The sequence below is a fragment of the Motacilla alba genome, chromosome 8 (genome assembly GCF_015832195.1).
Source record: "Motacilla alba alba isolate MOTALB_02 chromosome 8, Motacilla_alba_V1.0_pri, whole genome shotgun sequence".
In the NCBI taxonomy this organism is placed as follows: Eukaryota; Metazoa; Chordata; class Aves; order Passeriformes; family Motacillidae; genus Motacilla; species Motacilla alba.
The window spans coordinates 11,326,554-11,345,193 of record NC_052023.1 but is presented as its reverse complement, the minus strand read 5'-3'; the positions used below and the strand labels follow the sequence as shown (position 1 = coordinate 11,345,193).

Here is an 18,640-nt window from a genome sequence, read left to right as displayed (position 1 = left end):
AAACATGTACCATACATTGTTCATGACATTTCCTGCTTTTCTGAATCAATTAGGAATAGTTTCATTTGATATTTTTCTACCATACACAGTAGATTAAAGTATTTAACTTGGACTTTTAAACTTGTGTTTAGAGTTATACTTCTGACCATAGAATTAATCCACTGTCACTGTAAGGTCACCAACAGTAGTTGGTTGGAATTTATATCAGTTTATGGTGATAAAGCTCACAGGACTTGTTTTATGATCTAATTAGAACCCTCTACTACTCAAAACAAGCCATACATAACCGAGAAAAGTTCAAGTATGTTGCTCAATTGTAGTGAAATGTAATTTCAGGTAACTGATCCTGGGCTAATAATTTTATTTCACTTCCAGGTGTATTCGGTATTCAGAAAACAATGTATTAGTTTTTTCCTCTATAGATTTGTTTTAGCAATGGAAGCAAGTGCATTTTATCAAAAGAATATGAGCATACTTTGTTTCCAGCTAATTCAGAAACTGCAAAAGATCTTTGATTAAAAATAGCTCCTTATGACATCTGATGTTAGATTTTGTAAATGTTTTTATTTTATCAACAGCACATGCCATATCAGGAGTGAATATGCTGACAATAGTGTCACATCAATGCAAAACACTGGGAAATGACTGCCTGATCCATTTTTTGGATTTATGGTATTAAAATCAATTGTGAAATTTTGACAAGACATCAGAATTGTAGATGCATGAAAATAATTTTCTATGATCTTACTTGCAGTAGGTGTCATTTATCATCCCATAGACGTGAATTCCATAGCAGGCATCCATGGCCAAAATTAAGGTGAACCAACCCGTGCTGAGATATGAACCTGACTGGACTCTGTAAAAATACAACATACACAAAACAAATTGCAATGAGAAATTATCAACACTTGATCAAAGAAATACAATCTACTGCCTGGGAAAAAAAGGCATTAAGCAGCTTGACAATCTGTCAAAACCATACAATTACTTTGAATTATTTATAGATATGCTCTCATTCTTCCCAGCTTGGGGCCTCCAGCGATTGTCCACAGGAAAAAAAAGAAAATTAAATATCTGAAGTCAAACAATGCATCTCCAGTAAAACAGAAAATTATTTATTTTCACATCTAAAAGACAGCAATTAGTGGACTTTGTAAGATTAGATAAAGTTTACCAAAACAGAAAGTACTGTGGAATGTGTGTTGTGCTCATGTGAGTAGGCACCATCTTCTTCTGCAAGCAAAATCTTAATCTGCAGTGGGCTATCCTCAACCTGAAAATTCACACAGTAATGAAACTTCCAAGGATATTTTTGTACAAAACCATTTAATACAAGGTTCTGAAAACCAAAATTCTGTGCATATCCCTTTACCTAATTTTGTGTTATCATTCCTCAAACTATAGCAGAGAGAAAAGCACAAGAGGATAGTGCCCAGACTGACAGTCTTTGCTCAAATGACTAGATATATTCAACCAGCCCAGAAGTATTACCTGCACCAGTGAGAAAAATTACATGTGTAAGGATTTGGCTCACAGACTGGTTGTTTGAGCAAACACCTGCATTGTTAACCACAAACCAAATCCTGTTGGCTCTGCTCACACAAATGTTACCAATGGGGGACTGGGAGTCGATGGAGTTACCCAGGTAACCTGGGCATACAAGACTCACTGCTTTCACAGCTCACCAGTAGGGAGAGCACACTCACCCCTTGCTGATTGTGAACTGGTTGGAGTCCAGCTTTGTCCATGTATTGCTTTCAGTTTGACTGAAATCAGTGAAAATAATTATCTTTAAATTATTTTTAAATGCCCCATTTCCAAAGAAAGATACCACAAAACTCACAAAACCATCTTAACAGAGCACCTTAATAAAGCTTGCTGTGAGTGAGAGGAGGGGATATATGAGCTTTCTGCCACAGCTGTAAGCTCTTAACTTTTGGGTCTGTTCTCAATCCTAAGTTAAAGCAGCCTAACGTTTGCACACTATTAAGTTTTGCTGTAAAAGAAATCCCAAGTAAGCCTATGTGCAAATCAGTTATTGCCACCAAGAAAATCTTCTGAAAACATTTTCATCCTGGGGTAGGAATAAAATTTTCATGTGGGAAAAAAAAAAAACAAACCCTGTAGCAATTTGCCCAGCCTATAAGCCCCAACTTCCCTGTGAGACAGAAGAACCAACCTCAGCTGTTTTTTCCTGGTTCAAAGCAAGAATGTACTCCAGTCTCCTGCCTCCCTCCTCCTGCATCACTATAGCAATCAGTGGTTTTGGCACAGATTCTGTGTTACATCCTTGCTCAAACTGAACTAAATAATACTTAAGATAATAGGTGAAAGAGTAGTTGTACAACCTTTATCATGACAATTACCTGTCCCATACAGGTCTGAGATTCAAATTCCTTCTCTGTGTAATACCTTTTATTATGGATACTAGAAAAGCTCCAAGAGGTTTATGTTCCTAAAGAAACTCCAGTACACTCCAGTTTAAATAAACCTTTGGTTTTTTTAGTGAAAAACTATTGCCTCAATTCCCAGAGCTGAGTCCAAGAACACTGAAAGTAGTTAAATATTCTCTTCCTTGCCCATGTATGTCCTCCTTCATGGTTGAGCTGGTGTGAACTTCTATCCCTGACTTTCCTGAAATACCCTTTCCCTTGGGGAAACAGATAAGTATCTGTTTAGCTGCTTTGTAAAGATCATACTGGAAATAATAAATAAAGGGTTAACTTAAACTGAAGAACGACAAGTGGAAACTAAAGGCAGGGTGTCAAACACCCGTGTTTCATTAGGTGGAAACCAACTGTAATTGTGCTGCTTTTTTGACACCTTTATAGCCACGAAAGTGTACAGCTGTTTATCTGCCCCATCAGGATCTTCATCTCTTCAACCAGAATGTTCTGCTACTGTCTAGCAGGGAGAATTCCCAATCCAATTCATGTTATTTCAAAATAACATTCTGCCATGATAAAAGGCTGCATTGCTTCTAACTTGCTTTTCGCTCTTGCACCAGGAAAACACTGGCCTTGAGCTTTCAAAGCATTTTAGAATCATAATAACCATTTATAAGAACACGATGAAGATCAGGACTCTTCCGATAATGGAGGTTTATTGGAGAGCACTATATTGACAGCAGCATCTGAAATTTGCTATACTCAGGAGGAAAAAGGAATTTTAAGAAAGAATTAATCAATATTTCATGTCTTGTTTTAACACCATTGGACCTTAGTCCTCTCATCTATATACTGCACTGGCAGGATAAATAAAAACAGCAGCGCAAGTTCCCAGGTACCTTCCCTGGGAGATGAAGTACATGACAGAATACAGATTATATACTTTAAACCAAAGCACTTATATTCATCCCATTTTTTCCTCTGAAGATACACAGGGATACGAGGGAATATACTTAAGTGGAGATTCTGGATGATATGGTAACGCCTTAGAATTCAATCTGATACCATAAACATGCTTTCAAAATTCTAATGAAAGCTATATTAGAAATGCAAAAACAATTTTAGTTGTCTCTAAAAAGCCATAAATCTCTGAATACCTTTTAAAATATCATCCCATAAAACTGTAGTGCAAAGCAATGTCTCAGCCCTTGCTATTATGCTAACACTGTGCACTCAATTTCCCTCTCTACAGGAGAGTTCTACATGTTTCTTGGTCAGGGGGTTTTGAGACTCATTAGAAAAAGAGCTCCTCTTGTTACTGTAATTGCACTCAAATTTCAAATTTTACACACAGGAAATAAAAAAATCCTCCATTTATGTGTAGCATAAGGCTATGTAACTGCACAAGTCTGGGGGAAGGAGGATATTAATCCCAAAATAGAGTAAACAGGAGTTTGTTAAACATCATCTGCAGAACTACAGCAGGCAGATCTGTTGTGATATATGTATGTGCAACAATCCCAAAATTGTTTCCTGTGGCTCAGAGAGACTTTTTTCATTGTATAAAATTAATGGGGTACCAGATCTGGACAGCAAATTGTCTTGGCAGCTCAGGAGAAAATAATGCACTGTTTTTCAAAATACACTTTTAAAAAGATGGCTTTGCTTTCAAGACATGATTTACAGCTGCATGCGGCAATAAAAAGGCAATGCTCACAAAAAGTTACTTTGTTTACCGTAAAAATGAACCCTTATTTTGCATACTTCCTACTTTATTAGTATTCCTAAAGAAATGATAGTTATAGGTTGCAATTCACTCTGCTAAATACCATCCACCATTTCAGAAAAGTACATAGGCATATGCTTAACATTAAAGACATGAAAAGACCAGTAGAATCAACTTAGTTTAAATGCCTGAAACGAAGTACATGCTTGCTTATCTTTCTCTTAGTGAAGGTTTAAGTGCTTAAAATGTCATTATTTAATCTCAGAATATAAAAGTAAGCTCCAAGATTAATAGTTACTTGAAAGTTTCAAGTCTCAAAACATAGAATTTGCATTTTTAGTAATGCCTTCCATAAACTCCAGCAGAAAGCACTGACTATAGTTTCTCACAAAATGTTACAAAAGAGACTTGCATTCTATATTTCAGAAGAAAATAGTAAAATGGACTTTTAGGATTGCTAGAGTTGTAATATATGACACATAAAGCTTGATTAAAATTTAATTTAAAATAAAAGCAATTAGACAGGGCCCTTCAGCTTTAACTTTCCACTATTTCAAAAAAAGAATAAGAAATTGATATAAAGAAGATGGAATAGAGAATACACCCTAAAAATGTTGGCAACTGAAATTCATCTTCTTTGACATCTAGAACCGTGCTTTGATGTAGGCTAAATGAAGGAAAAACTCATTCTTCCTGTCACTGGGGGTAAATGGAAGAACATAAAATATTTTCTGGGTGATCCAGGGCAGGTGAGTTCAAATCGAGTAAAAGTTTTGTTGTCACTTGAGTTCTGATTTTAGTACAAAATTCCAGGAAGTTCTTTTCTTCATTCAATTGTTCCAGGATTTTTTATGTGCACAATCAATTTTAGTTCTATGGTTCAATGGACTGTAATTTCCAGTGGGGACTTCAGTGGTAAAAAATAAAAATGAAAAAAACGTTTGTGAAGGCAGAGAAGATGTCTACACAAGCAATTGCATGTCAATCTGATTGCAGAAAAGAACTTAGAAGTCTATTTATTAATTCTTTTGGGAGAAACTAGAGATCACAGAAGGTCAATTAAGAGCGTTAATTAAGATAAAACCAAGGAAATTTAGTACTTCAAAAAGCTATTAATTAACAGCTTGCCAAAAGCATTAGATAGACACTTTCCCTTTTTAACTTAATTCCAAAATATTGCAGTAAAGTAAAATTCAACAGTGACAGATTGAAATGACAAAATTCTCCAGGCCAATTAATTGACAAAAAAATATATCCTTTCATAAAGGCTGTTTATAGAATCTAATCCTCAGATGACTCTCCTACCAAATTACTGAATCAGCAGCAGCTTTACTTGCAGCAGCTTGTCAGGCCTCTTGATTAATAAGTAAGGCTAAATAAGAGTATTGGTCTAAACAAACTAAGAGACCTTTAATACACAGAATAGAGGCTTTATAATGTGAGATACCCTTCTAACACAAAGGTTTGTTAAAATGATTCAAAATAAACAGAAATATTTTCAAAAATATGTCAGAATTAACTTAGACTATGTTCAGGTAGAATTGTCTCTGGTACTTGTATCTGTGGTGCATCAAGAGACCATTAATCTTCTGGGAGGGGGTCAGGGTATTCTGGTTTTGCCTGGCAATCTGTCACCTGCCCTGTGTCTGCCTCATCTGTGACGGGTCCCTGGGAATGAGGGTAGAAGGTACAAGTCTCCTCTGCACTCCCTTGTTAAAGACAATCACCTCTTCTTCTCCCTGGGTTTCTCTGGGGTTTTGCATTGCTGAATCACGGTATATTGCCTTACAACTGAAAATACAGGGAAATTTATCTGTCAGTGCATACTGGTGAGCCACTGCTCAATTGTATACTAAGCAAATTAATGCCACCATTTTACTTATGTTGACTGAGACTTCTCTCTTTTTTTTTTCTTTTTTTTTCCCCCCTGAGGAAGCTCCTCTGAGTACAGCTGCTGTGAAACTCTTCTGCTTTGCCAAATTAAACACCCACATTCCCCAAGTCACAATTCTGGTCTATGCCTTTCTCTTCACATCAGATGTAGGTTTCTAAATGACAGATTGGAATGAGTTGGCAGAAAAATGCACCCACCACTGAGAGAACAGCAAGGCTCTCACCTCTCCCCTGAGGAGCACACACACTTCTCTTGCCAGAGAGCTGTTTATTTGAGAGGAGTAAAGGAAGCACCTTTGGTACAGGGGAAGGGCAAGACTCTAAATCCTGAAGAATATCTGCCCTAGCCTGGATTTATTTCTGTTTTCTCTAAGACATGGTACTTTGTTGCTAATTATTTCATTACATGCTTTCTGAAGTAAAAAGAGCACAAGAACAGCAAAGAAGATGCAAGCACAGAGAATTGATTTTACCTGGCAAAAATGGTTGCTATTTCTGCATTATAAAGATACCTGTTAGGCAGCCATTTATCATAATTATTCATTCTTTTGTATGTGTGTGTGTGCGAATGTACACACACGTTTGCTTTGTATTGCATAATGGTGCAGGACATCTAATAATGAACAGCCGTGCTCCTCTAGCAGTGAACAGACTGTCTCACACATCCTGCTTCAGGTCATTCTGAAAAGCGAAACATTTAGACATGGACAGATGTTTTATTAGCCATCATGTATAGTTTTATGCAAAGCTTAAACACGTGGAATGCATTATGGACAGCACAGATCACATTCCAGATTCAGGCAGTGACTGTACCTGAGTATGGAGAAGCGATGCACTCCAGCCAGCCCAAACTCTTGGCAGATCATCCCTATTGTGAATCCTGAAAATAAGCTACAGTTGGGTGGCATACTGTTCAATTAATCTCCAGAAATATTTGCTTTCTGTTTATGTTAATACTGCACCAATGAAACACGGGGACAAGAGTCCATGTCAGTTGAGATTGCTATAAACCTGCAGTAAAGGCTACTCCTAGGTCACAAACTGGCCCACAAGAATCTCCTCCCACACTCTGATTTAAAAAGAGATGTAACAATTAATAAACTCCATGTCAAAATGGCATTGAATAAAGGACAGGAAGGATACTTATGATCACAAAAAGAAGCAGAGAAATGATGGCTTTGTATTTAATGGCATCTAATTTAAAAAACACCAAAACTATTTGACTTACTATTAACTTATTATTTTGGGCAAGACAGGCAAAATCAACATTAGAAATAAGGACTTGTCTGTTACTACAAGTATGGAAATAGCTGAGGCATCTGCTTGGGTATTTAATTTATGGATTTATTTCCAATCTTTGTGTTGTGTACATTTTTCTAATTTGTTTCATTTCTTTCTTTGTCTATTCAATACACTCATGGAAACCTGAAACAAAGAGGAAAAAGACCAAGGCAGCAGCCTGAGAAAATTGACTTCTGCTGTCCAAGGTTCTGTAGTTTCCTTATTTCTGATTCCTTGACTTGACTTCAATGCATCTCAGTTTAGTTCTGAACTCAGGCAAAGAGACAAGGAAGTTACTTCACTCAGGCAGAGAGGGCTCCTTCAGACACCTCTGCTGCTGAGCTCAAAGAAGAAAAGCAGAACTCCTGTTTATCAAGGGTGATCACAGAGGTCCAGCTTGGTGCAAAGCACACAGAAGAGAAACAAGACTAAAGAATTATATTTGTAAACTCTGCCCTCCAGCCTATATATTCCACATATATATTACTTCAAGGTGATTCTCATGCATTCTCAAACCTGTGCTAATCTCTTCAAGACGAATGGCATCCCCTGTAGAGAACACAAATTGGTAGATGAATTTCTTAGAGCTACTGGGCTTCTACAGGTTGCACTGAGTCTTCAGGTAAGAACTGCAGTCTTGGTGCAAACTTTACAGAACAGTAAATCCCAATTTCAAACTGTTTTCTTTCCCCACTCTTCCCTAATCCTTCTGTTTCCAGAAATACATATTTTCTTGATTTCTGTTGAGTCAAGATTCTTTATTTCTCTTTCTTAAGTACAGGCTGTGGTTGGAGCCACAGCCCATGCCGTTGCCTGCACTCAAATTATCAGCAGAAGATGCCTTTTCTGAGTGCCTGGGTTGCACTTGTCCCCTGGGGTCTGCAGTCGAGCAGTTTATGCACAATCACAAACAACCTCGATCTACTGCAGCTGCACCGTGCAGAAAGAGAAGTGCATGGCTCCACACATCTCCATTTGCACTTGGATTTTGCTGATGAACAAAATGTATGTTTAAACAGGACAGGATGCACAGAAACGGCACCCATTATAAATATGCAATTACATTTAGAATGAAGAAAAACTAAATTCACGTAAGCAGGTTTGGGGGCTAAACTGTTGGCATCTTTACACAGCCATTTTTCTTTTCAAAAATTAGCTGAGTAAAATTCATTCCAAGCTCAGTAAGACTTTATCAGGAAATGCATCTCCTCTGGTCAATGGCAGCAGAGCACTTGCTCCACAGGACAATTACTTACGTTCACAGTGGTTGAATCAAAGAGGGAGTGATGCCAAAATTTCCCTGGTTGTGGCACCATGGTGTAACCCTGTCCCACTGTTCCCCACCTCTTACTGGACTACGCTGGGCTGAAGACTTACTGCCATCCCTGGTGGCTGTGACAAAGGGAGTGACAGCTGAAAGCCTGGCACAGGTTTCAGGGCTGGTGCCACAGACGTCTGTAGGGCAGCTTTATGTGCTCTTCTCTTCACCAGTAGCTGCATCCAGTTTGCTGAGTCCTGGTTCAATATTTTCACACAGCGTGAAAGGGAGTAGAGAAGGATTTAGATTTTCATCCTTTGTAACCAAAAATGAATCAAAACTAAAAACTGTGCCAAGTGGAAGAAAAAAGGCAACAGGGCCTTTTCCCTGCATCTCCATTTAAATCAATATTTGCTGTCTTGGGTCTGCACATTTTTCTGCAGGGAGGATATAAACTAAACAGAGCTGCAGTTAATCCAGGATCCCTGAAGAGATTTAATTAAGGAGGCTTTCCCACCCTTTTCTTTTGGTATTAAAGGGCACTCACTACTCCTAGCTGCATATTTTAGTGAAATGTATTGTAGGAGAATACAGAAGAAATTTCTTGATTAGCTCTTACCTTCTCAATACAAGATACTGAAAGGAGTTCATCTAACCTCTGAAAGCAGCTTAAATTTTTCACAGAAACATTTTCTTTCAGGTTGGGTCTTTTTTATGTTTAAACTGAAAACATGATACAACTTTGTAAAGGTGTACATTTTATTTCTGTGACACTGGGATGTGAGCAGAAGGTTTTAAAAAGATATTTTGTTTTATTGCTATGGTGAAAATGAAAGAATAGCTAGCACGAGATTGTACCCTAACTCTGTTAATTTAAGAGGGAAGAACACTGGACCAGATACTCAGCTGACAGAACCCACACTGATGTACATCAGCTGACATCCTTTCAAATTTTCCACAGTCTGCAGCCATTGTGATAGTTCAAGAAATATCTCTTTGATATTGATATGGAAGGGAAGACAATGTTACATTGTTCTCCACACATTTTACATTTATCTGAGAACTTTGCTTTTTACCAGGATGGATGCCCATACAAAAAAAAAAAAAAAAAGAGGAAGCTTATGGATGGGCCAGAATGTTAAATGTAAGTTTTACTTCTGAACAGATAATATTCACAGGAGAAAGAGAACTCAAACTCCACTGATTAGACCTCCATCAGTGCACATTCCTCTATCAACCACGCTTCTCTTCCCAGCTCTGGTATTCAGAAGAGTGCTTCCAAGTATTCTAAAATTCATTCCTACTTTGTTGCTAATTTACTAACTGATTATTTACATTACAGTAGCACTGTGAATCCTCACTGTGCAAGGCTCTGTACACACAAGCAGTTCTTGAACCAAAGAGCTTAACAGTCAAATACCTATGAGAAACAGAAGCTTTGCAGAATGTACCTGTCCTTACCCCTACCACTACATCATAGAGCCACGTTCTCTGGAAGTGCATCCAGGGCCACAGAGCTCTTCTCTACACTGCAAATAGTGCCTATTTGCAGTAACCAAAAAGTTCATTTTAGATTATGAAACATCAATATTTTTAGCAAAAAACGAAGTCTTAAATCCACACAAATTATTCTGATCTGGAGAAAAGAGGTAAAAATAGAACTTGCGTGGGTCTGAATTTTATTTCAATTGCAAGAGGCCATAAAGTAACCCATCAGTCAAGCTTTGAAGATTAACTGCTAATTAACACAGATGTTGCCTTCCCTTTTACTACTGTAACTTTCTCCAGATTAACTTTTCCTTAAAGTATAAAAGGAACAAAATATTTCTCTTTCCTTTTCTTTTTTCTTCCTTTTTGACATACATTTTAATGAAGCACACACACATATATAGGTATAGGTATCTATATTAGGGTCTTGCTACTATCTATATTCCATCAACATGGATGAAGTCTTTCACTGCTTTCTTAATTAACTCATCTCTGTCCAAATATCAAGAAAGAAGCAAATAATCAAATAATCCTCACATCTGAGCTACTGAAACTTCCTCTAACTCCTCCACTGCTTGGCTTACGTAGTAGGTGGCTTTCTGAAGGGCATCTTTTGCTCATGCACATTGTGGGCAGAAGAGGTTCAAGTCTAATTAAAGCCTCACTTAAAATACAGGGTCCCAAATCCTGAGGACACACAGGATTAGCTTTTGTCATTCCCCTTCTGTTCCCCCAAAGTATCTACATTTATGCAGCAGGGTCTTCTGAAGGCCAGATGCCTGCAGCCACAGGTTCAAATACCTACACTGGAGGCAGCACCTTGATTGTAGGCAAACATATTTGGCAGAACCAAGAATGGTACAAGTTCTTCTCTCAGATGTCAGCCTTTAGAAAATGCATGGTATAGCAAACAGTTCAGAAAAGCAGGAGACTGCCACAGAGAAGCTCATAGGAAGAGGAACTAGGGGTCACAGCTGATTTCCTACTATCCTCCTGAACAGTTTCTTCAACACTGGACAACTTCAGAATATATTATTCCAATATTCATTGAATAGTCTACAGGAGGTTAATAATACAAGTGGAAGCTCCGAGAAAAATCTCCATACTTATTAGAATGACAGTTAAATGCTCGAAACCAGAATTTTTATGGCTTCTCTGCTATCAACTGAAGTAGCAAATTAGTTAATTTTCCAAGTATTTCGCAACCCAGATTTTTGAGAATAATAAACACAAGAATCATCATACTAATCATCTAGGCAGCTCACTATCAGTCTAAACTAATGCCTAGGTATCGAGAATGGTGAAGACTTCAGCTAGCACCAGGAATATGATATTTACAGTGAGCACAAGTAAAGTGGGATTCATGAAGTGGGACAGTGGTCCTTTGCTTTACAAATAAATGCTCTGATTTCTCTTCCGCATTATACTGCTCTTAGTATCATCATCTTTTCAGCAATTCCCAAGTATCAGCTAGTTAAGAGTTGGCAATGTTACCAAGGAATTGTGCAGGCAAGCAGCTCCTTGAAGGCCACACATGGGACAGGACCCATCAGAGGAGCCTGTGGCTGCTCCCCTGGCACCAAAGTTCAGGACATCACAGTTAATTAAATTCTTATCTACAAGATTTGCATAACAAACATTAAAACAAGTTAATTCATTACAACTAGAAACTGCAACTGGCCACAATTTAGCTGACTCAAGTCTAGACTACATCATTTTGGCACCAAACTGTAAAATCTAGAACTGACTAAAATCTCTCCTATGGTTACATTACAGAGAACCTCCAGTAACAGTAGGAGCTACACTACTGGAAGGAATACCACATTAAAAATTAAGAGTTCAATCACATGCAATAGCAGAGATAGTGTCACAATTAGCTTTACAAAACAACATCATTCTTTATAAAGCTCTTTCTTTGCCTCTTCATGCTATGTGCCTGATAAGCCCTTGCCAACAAAGACATTATACTAATTACAATTGGTTATACAAAGTGTAGGACAACTTAAATGATCTACTGATTTTCTGCCTCACAAAATAAATGTTATTTTGAATTCCAAATATACAGTAAGAAAAATAAAGCAGAAGCCACTGATGGCATGTTCAGTCCAGACACGTATGAATGTGAATATACTTACAGGGACACTCAATCCATTTAAAACTTTAATCTTTTCCCTGGAAAAATCATTGCAGAGTAGGTTTTATGCAATTAAATTCATTTTTCCCTGAGCAGAGACATTTAAGGTACAAAACCAAGAGCTGAGCTGTTTTAAAAAAACCCTCAGAATAAAGAGGATCTTCCACCAATTTTTTTCTTAATGTCTTCAGGTCAACAAATAAAAGTATGCACATTTGTCATGCAATATTAATGTAGCACCATGTTTGCCTTTGATATAATAACTATCTACATGCAATCTGAAGACACAGAAGAATCTGAAGTTGTATTAAATAATTTTCTGTGTTAACTATCAAACTGCGGTAATGGCCACTTCACACCTAGGCATGGAAACAACAAAGCAATCTTTCTGCTTCAGTTCTTTGGGAACTCCTTCTCAGAATGACTACAAGACCCTCCTTTGTCCTCAATCGGGCAACACCATGAAGGTCCTGTAACCATATTGAGAATTTGCTTCCCCTGTGGATATCCTCTGTGTTGAAGTGTATTTCCAGGAAGGATTTGCAGCACTGAGAGTCTGAGCAGAACACAGCACTCGATCCTTCAGGAGGACCCTCTCATAAGTCTATTTCCTCTGAAGTTCTAAAAAAATACCTAGACTCACTGAAAAATGAGGAACTGATCCAGTCTGATGTTCTCCCAGTCCTTTCTACATGCCCCATCTCCAGAATGCCAATGCACTCAAGCACTTAGATGTAAACCTCCCATGACACAGACCATAAAGGTACACAAGAGAAAAGGCTTAGACACAACAGGCACCCCCAGGAAGCAGCAAGTTTACTCCCTGTTCTCTGAGTGCCTTTTGCCATTACACCAACCATTTTGTCCTCAGTCTTGTCAAGTGAAGGCATAGCACTTAGGAAAATACATTTCTCTTTTTTTCTGGTCTGCAAGTCAGCATTATCTGATTAGGTCTACTTCCTAGGGCTTGTTCAGTCTCGCTTATCAGACGCACTGGAAAATATTTCCAATAATAAGCCAGCAGAAATCTGCCTTCATATCTGGTGTCAGGCTACATATAACAGAAATCTTTTCATTTTAGTTTTAAAGTATTGCTTCATTCAACAAGCTGACTGCTGGCTGACACACAATCTAACCTAAAGGCTATGGATCAGCAGGTAAATGCAGAAATTCTATTAGTTTTTAGACCTGAGGTTTACGCCTTTCATTTCAAATGAAATCAAAATCCTACACATGAATAGGTAAAGCACAGAGTAAAGATCCTTTCTTAAAACCATCCATTACATATTACATGAGTGCAAGGAAGAAAGCAGTTCCTGCATCTTGTAGATACTGTATTTCTTGTGCTCAGTGACTCTGGCAAGGATGGTAAATAGCAGACATAAAAGAGATCCATTCTGAGGAAAAATTAAAACCATGACGAACATTATATTAGGCAATGTGAAATCCTCCAAAGGTACAAAGACAGGCATAGTCAGATATGCTTGGTATTAACAAAACCTCTCCAAGCTTGTATAAATTGGACTTCCTTACCTAAATCCGATTTTAAAAGTCATAATCAAACTTGTCTATGCTTTAAGGGTTTTGGAAATGAGCATCCTCATATAGGACCAGAAGAAGGAAATAGTGCAAAAGTGCATATTACAAAGTATTCAGAATATTGAGGAGACTATTTATTTTTCCAAACTGAAAGAAATACCACCAACAAAGAGAGTTTTCATTTCTTTGTTCTTTCTAGGAGAGTACACACCCAGCTTAATATATAAATACATGAGATTTAGGAATGGTTGACTTCTTCATTTTACTGTTTTCTCTAAAGAAGTATGTTCACTGAAGTTCTCAGAGCACAGGCATCAGCATTTTGACACACTATATGGATTGAATCCCCAAAATAATAGCAGAGAGCATAATTCACTTCTGGTGTGGTTTTCCTTCACAATGGTGGATCACGATAGTCTTACAGCAAGAAAATCAGTTGTGATTACATGGTCACAATTATGATCACACAAATAGTAGTTTGGTTATTTTTTCCATAGGTCCTATTCTGTGCATTCAGTAAAGGAAACTGTTGCAAGGCTTTGCTAATTATTCAGGAAAAAATAGAGAATAAAAGCATGATTTTTTATTCCTTGAAAACTTAGCTGTATTATTTGTCTTTGGAGCATGGCATTAAACAGTACAGAAGCTTATTGGGCTCCCTCTTTTTCATTATATAAGCCTTATATAATATATAAAGCCAGATCTTTCATTTGTACCTTGTGTTTATTTGTATTTAATCTACATTTTCTCCTGGCAATAGGTTTGATAGCCTCTAGTTACATTTTGTGCTGATGCTATCTTATAGCTTGCTGAGAACAAGTGAGTTGGTATTCTTTATCATAGCTCTTAGCTATTATAATACACAGTTCTCATTCACAGATACCCCTTACATTTTCTCCAGGAGGTAGAACTGTAGGTGTCACACAAATACAAAGACATGTTACGTCAGCTGGCCTAGAGGGAAAGCAAACAAAAACATCAAGATATAATGTCCAGGTCCTGCACTCCCCTCAAGTCCAGTAAGTCAAATAAATCATGTCTTATGAAGAAATAAAAAGACCCCAAACATGATAATTCTTGTTTATCTCACAGATGATAACAGAAATGATGCTTTATCTTGTCCTTTTGACAGGTGTAATGGCAGCTCTTCTGATTTGGCACAAGTATTTTTGACAAGGAAACAGTGCTCTGTACTCTTCAGTCAAAGGCTGACCTAAATGGTGTTTTAAAAATAACTCTTTTTTTTGGGTTTTACTAAACCAGGGCTGCACAAAGCTAATATAACATATAACATACAAAATATAAAATCTGAGCTGGCACCATAGCTTATGTAGTACCTTTCATCACAAAAGGTTTTTAGTAGAATACATGCACACTGACAAATGTAGCCACTTGCAGATGGCAATGGTAGAGGAAAATTTAGGATGAGGATGAAGAACCATGTATCAAGCAAACTCCCCAAAAATATGGGAGAGTCTTGTTCAACGCTGGCAAGAGAGGAATACTGCTATGGAGCAGTTTCCCAATGCAATCTTGAATTACCTTGGAAACTGCTCACCTAAGTATTGACCAGATCTGACTCCATTTAACTTGTTTGATCTGATGAGATCAGGTTGTATGGCTGCAGGTTTGTGATAAGAAGCCAGTATTAGAAATTGCAGATCTCAGAAAAGCAAAGCAAGAAAACCCAGAACCCTAAACCATTCATATGGAAATCATTCAATATAAACAGGTGGTTTCTTCTTGAACTGCTCATATAATATTCCATATCCATGGATCATAATGAAAACCACGTGCGTGCACAGATTATTACCACATGAAACAATGAAGATGTCTTATGTCCCCTGCTAGGTTTGCCAGCATTGCTCAGGGGTTTGTTATTTGAGAGCAATGTCATTATCCTTTATCTTTATGCTGTGTAGAATCGTCCTCCATTGTGCAGTATTCATTATTACACACTTTGTCATGCACTGCCTCTGCATGGGTATGTAACACACACAGCCTGCACCAGCTGATTTACAGGTACCACAGATGCACACTGCACTCACATCCATCAGGGTATTCCTCACCCTCACAGGGCAAAGCAGCGGAGTTACACCAGTTTATACATTAGAAGATCGCACTTTGTAAACGTTGAATGATTTTAGTGGTGACATTATGACTTTGTTTTCCATCAGTTTGTTCCTAAGAGGATGTAAGAAATAAAAATGTACTTGTGGGGGAAAGAATATAAATGAAACTATTTTATAGATTTCAGCAATTGTTCAAAAGCTTGAAAATAACAATACAGGTGTGGAGGGAGAAGAGAGAACATCTTCAATTGAGATAATTCAAGTTTGCCATTTACTTATACAAGTATTACCAGAGAGCTGCTCTTCAACCAGGGAGCTGTCACTTCTCTGAACTTGACAGAAGCTTTGTTCTTTTCTACCTTTGTATTTTTATTTGATTTCTCTGAGTGCAGGCAAAGGATTAGCTTGAAATCATGTGGTTTGGTTTTTTTTTCCCCCACTGTGGAATGAGTTGTCCATCTCTAACTTGTAAAATACAATGTAGACTAGGCAGACTCCATAACATTTAAACAGAGTTTACAGAGGCAACCAAGAGAAAACAAGCAACTGGAGTGGAAGTATTTTGCACAGAGCAGTGCTTGAAAAGATGCTAGATATCATCTCCCTCAGTCCTCAAATACCACAGTAAATGAGCACATAACTCAAACCTCATTTCTCCCTGGAACATTTTTTAAAGCTGTCTTTCCTACAGATTTCAGGAGTTTCCCTTTAAGAAGAGAGTCTGGGATGAAGGCATTACAAATATAAGATTATCTCCTCTTGATAACTTGGTTTGCTAGTGCATAAATCATATGAAATGTGATTCTGAATTGCATGAATGCATGAAAATTAACCATGGGAAAACACACTGCAATCCAGAGGTGAAATCTACATTGGCAGCATGTTCTTTTTAAAGCAGTTTGATGCTGCACATAAACAAGCCCTCATAGTTTTACTAAAGGTATGTAAGGACAAATATTATGATCAACAAGCAGAAAAGCTAAACCTGGGGTGGACAAAGCCAGCTCTGTGCAGCTCAGCTGGGTCTATGCTGAGCTCATGTACCATTCCCAGTCAGCTCAGCACTGGGGGGTACAGGATGTTACTGCTCCAGCTGTTGGTCAACACCAAACACCTGGAGGTGGTTGATCCCACACAGTTCTGGAGCACACAGTGCAGGTCTCTAACCTGCTCTGAGCAAAATAACCAGACTAGACCAACTCCTGGGCCATGGAAGCACAACAGCAGCGGCAGCCCAGTCAGGAAGTGGCTGTGTCTTAAAGCAGTGCAGCCAGGAACATGAATCTTGGCCCTCCAGGAGTGTGCATTTGTGAGCCCTGGTAAAGCAGCTTCCTAGAATTTCTATTAATAGGAGATTGGAAAAAATAAACCTACCAGGAGAAAGCAAAATATCTGATCTTGTGATTTGGGACAAGTAAATAGCTTCAAAATGGCCCTGTGCTTATAAAGACAATTATCAGAACCAGATCTTTTCCAGCCTGGATTAAACATGCCTGGTATTCAGGTACAAAGATCATCATTGTAATGGTAATTTCTTTGCCACTCCAGGAGCCTGAGTAGCAGACTCAGCTATGATTAAATCATTCAATTCACCTCTTTGTATCTTTTACCTGGCATGACATTGTTATTTACCTGAACTGTGGCTATAAACCCTCACAATTTGAATATTATAAAATGCAACAGACTAGTGCCAACCTGAGACAAGACCTTAGTAAAGCACTCCTCCCTAAGCAAGCAATGCTGTGAGCTTCTCAGTACTTTCCTTAGGTGCTTAGCTTTGTTCAAAAATAATAATGAAAACAGGCAGAAAAGATATTTGGCAAAGTGATTAGGTGAAGGCTTATATTATGATGGATTTTCATTTGGTAGCTGCAGGTTGAAGAGGCATGTTCTAGAAAATAATACTTTTTTCTTTCCTCCTCTTTGTAAGAGAAGAAAAAGTTTCAATCCAAATTGATTTTTATCAAAATTCAATAAAATGAAGTAAAATTATTTACGTTCTTTGTGATCTCTTTTGGTTTTTGGTCTGACATTAAACTGCACTGGGCTTATATCTGAATGACTTTGTGGGTAGAGGGCTTCAACTGCCCAAGAAATAAGAATTAGAATTTGCACAAAGTTGTATTGAATTATTACGTTCCTTCATAATTACGTTCCTTCATAATTACGTTCCTGAATAATTACGTTATTACATTCCTTGGAGTGCTCCAAAATAAGCAACAACTTTTTGGGCTTTGTTCTGAGTACTTTCTGCAAACAGAATTATGAAACTATTCACACACCTGTGAAAGCAACGGGCACTGGTTGGTTAGAGCAGGGTGCTGGTAATGCCAAGGTTGTGGGTTTAATCCCTGTATGGGACACTCACGCTAAGAGTCCCTTCCAACTCAGAATATTCTGTCATTCTGTGATTCTGACTTACTAACTGAAGCACATGGAAGCTGTGTCAGATATCCAAATGGCCTACTCATGGATAACACAGGTGTACTCTCACTGTCTCCAGAATCACAGTATCAAGCCCAGAGTAAGCTGCAAATAACAAAAGAGAAATCTATTTCTCAGTCAGTTGCACTGACAGTGCACCACAGACTACAGGACAACAGGAAGACAACGTGTTTGGCAAATACAGGTTACAGAGACAAGCCATGGGATATCCTACAGGGCATACACAGGCATTGGCAACATGGCTACTGGTATGGAATTTGTCCTAGCAGTTCTTGAATGACTCCCTTCTGGGTGGGCAACCTGCCAGAAATGTGCAATTGTGGTGGCAAAGCAAATGGAGATCCATCTAAAAAGTGAAAATCCCTGTCTGCTTCTGCCCCCAAATCTCATAACTAAGTGGGATGTATGCTTGGTTTT

At 38.0% G+C, this 18,640-nt stretch overlaps 1 protein-coding gene across 6 annotated transcripts in view; it reads right to left on the bottom strand.

The window, feature by feature from the left end:
* The window catches only part of ST6GALNAC3 (ST6 N-acetylgalactosaminide alpha-2,6-sialyltransferase 3), a 220,681-nt gene that overhangs the window by 9,156 nt on the left and 192,885 nt on the right, over positions 1-18,640 (bottom strand). For all 6 annotated transcript variants that reach the window (XM_038145005.1, XM_038145006.1, XM_038145009.1 and 3 more), the window contains one exon: positions 749-856. In XM_038145005.1, the coding sequence (XP_038000933.1) occupies positions 749-856 (108 nt within the window). The remainder of the gene's footprint in view (positions 1-748; positions 857-18,640) is intronic.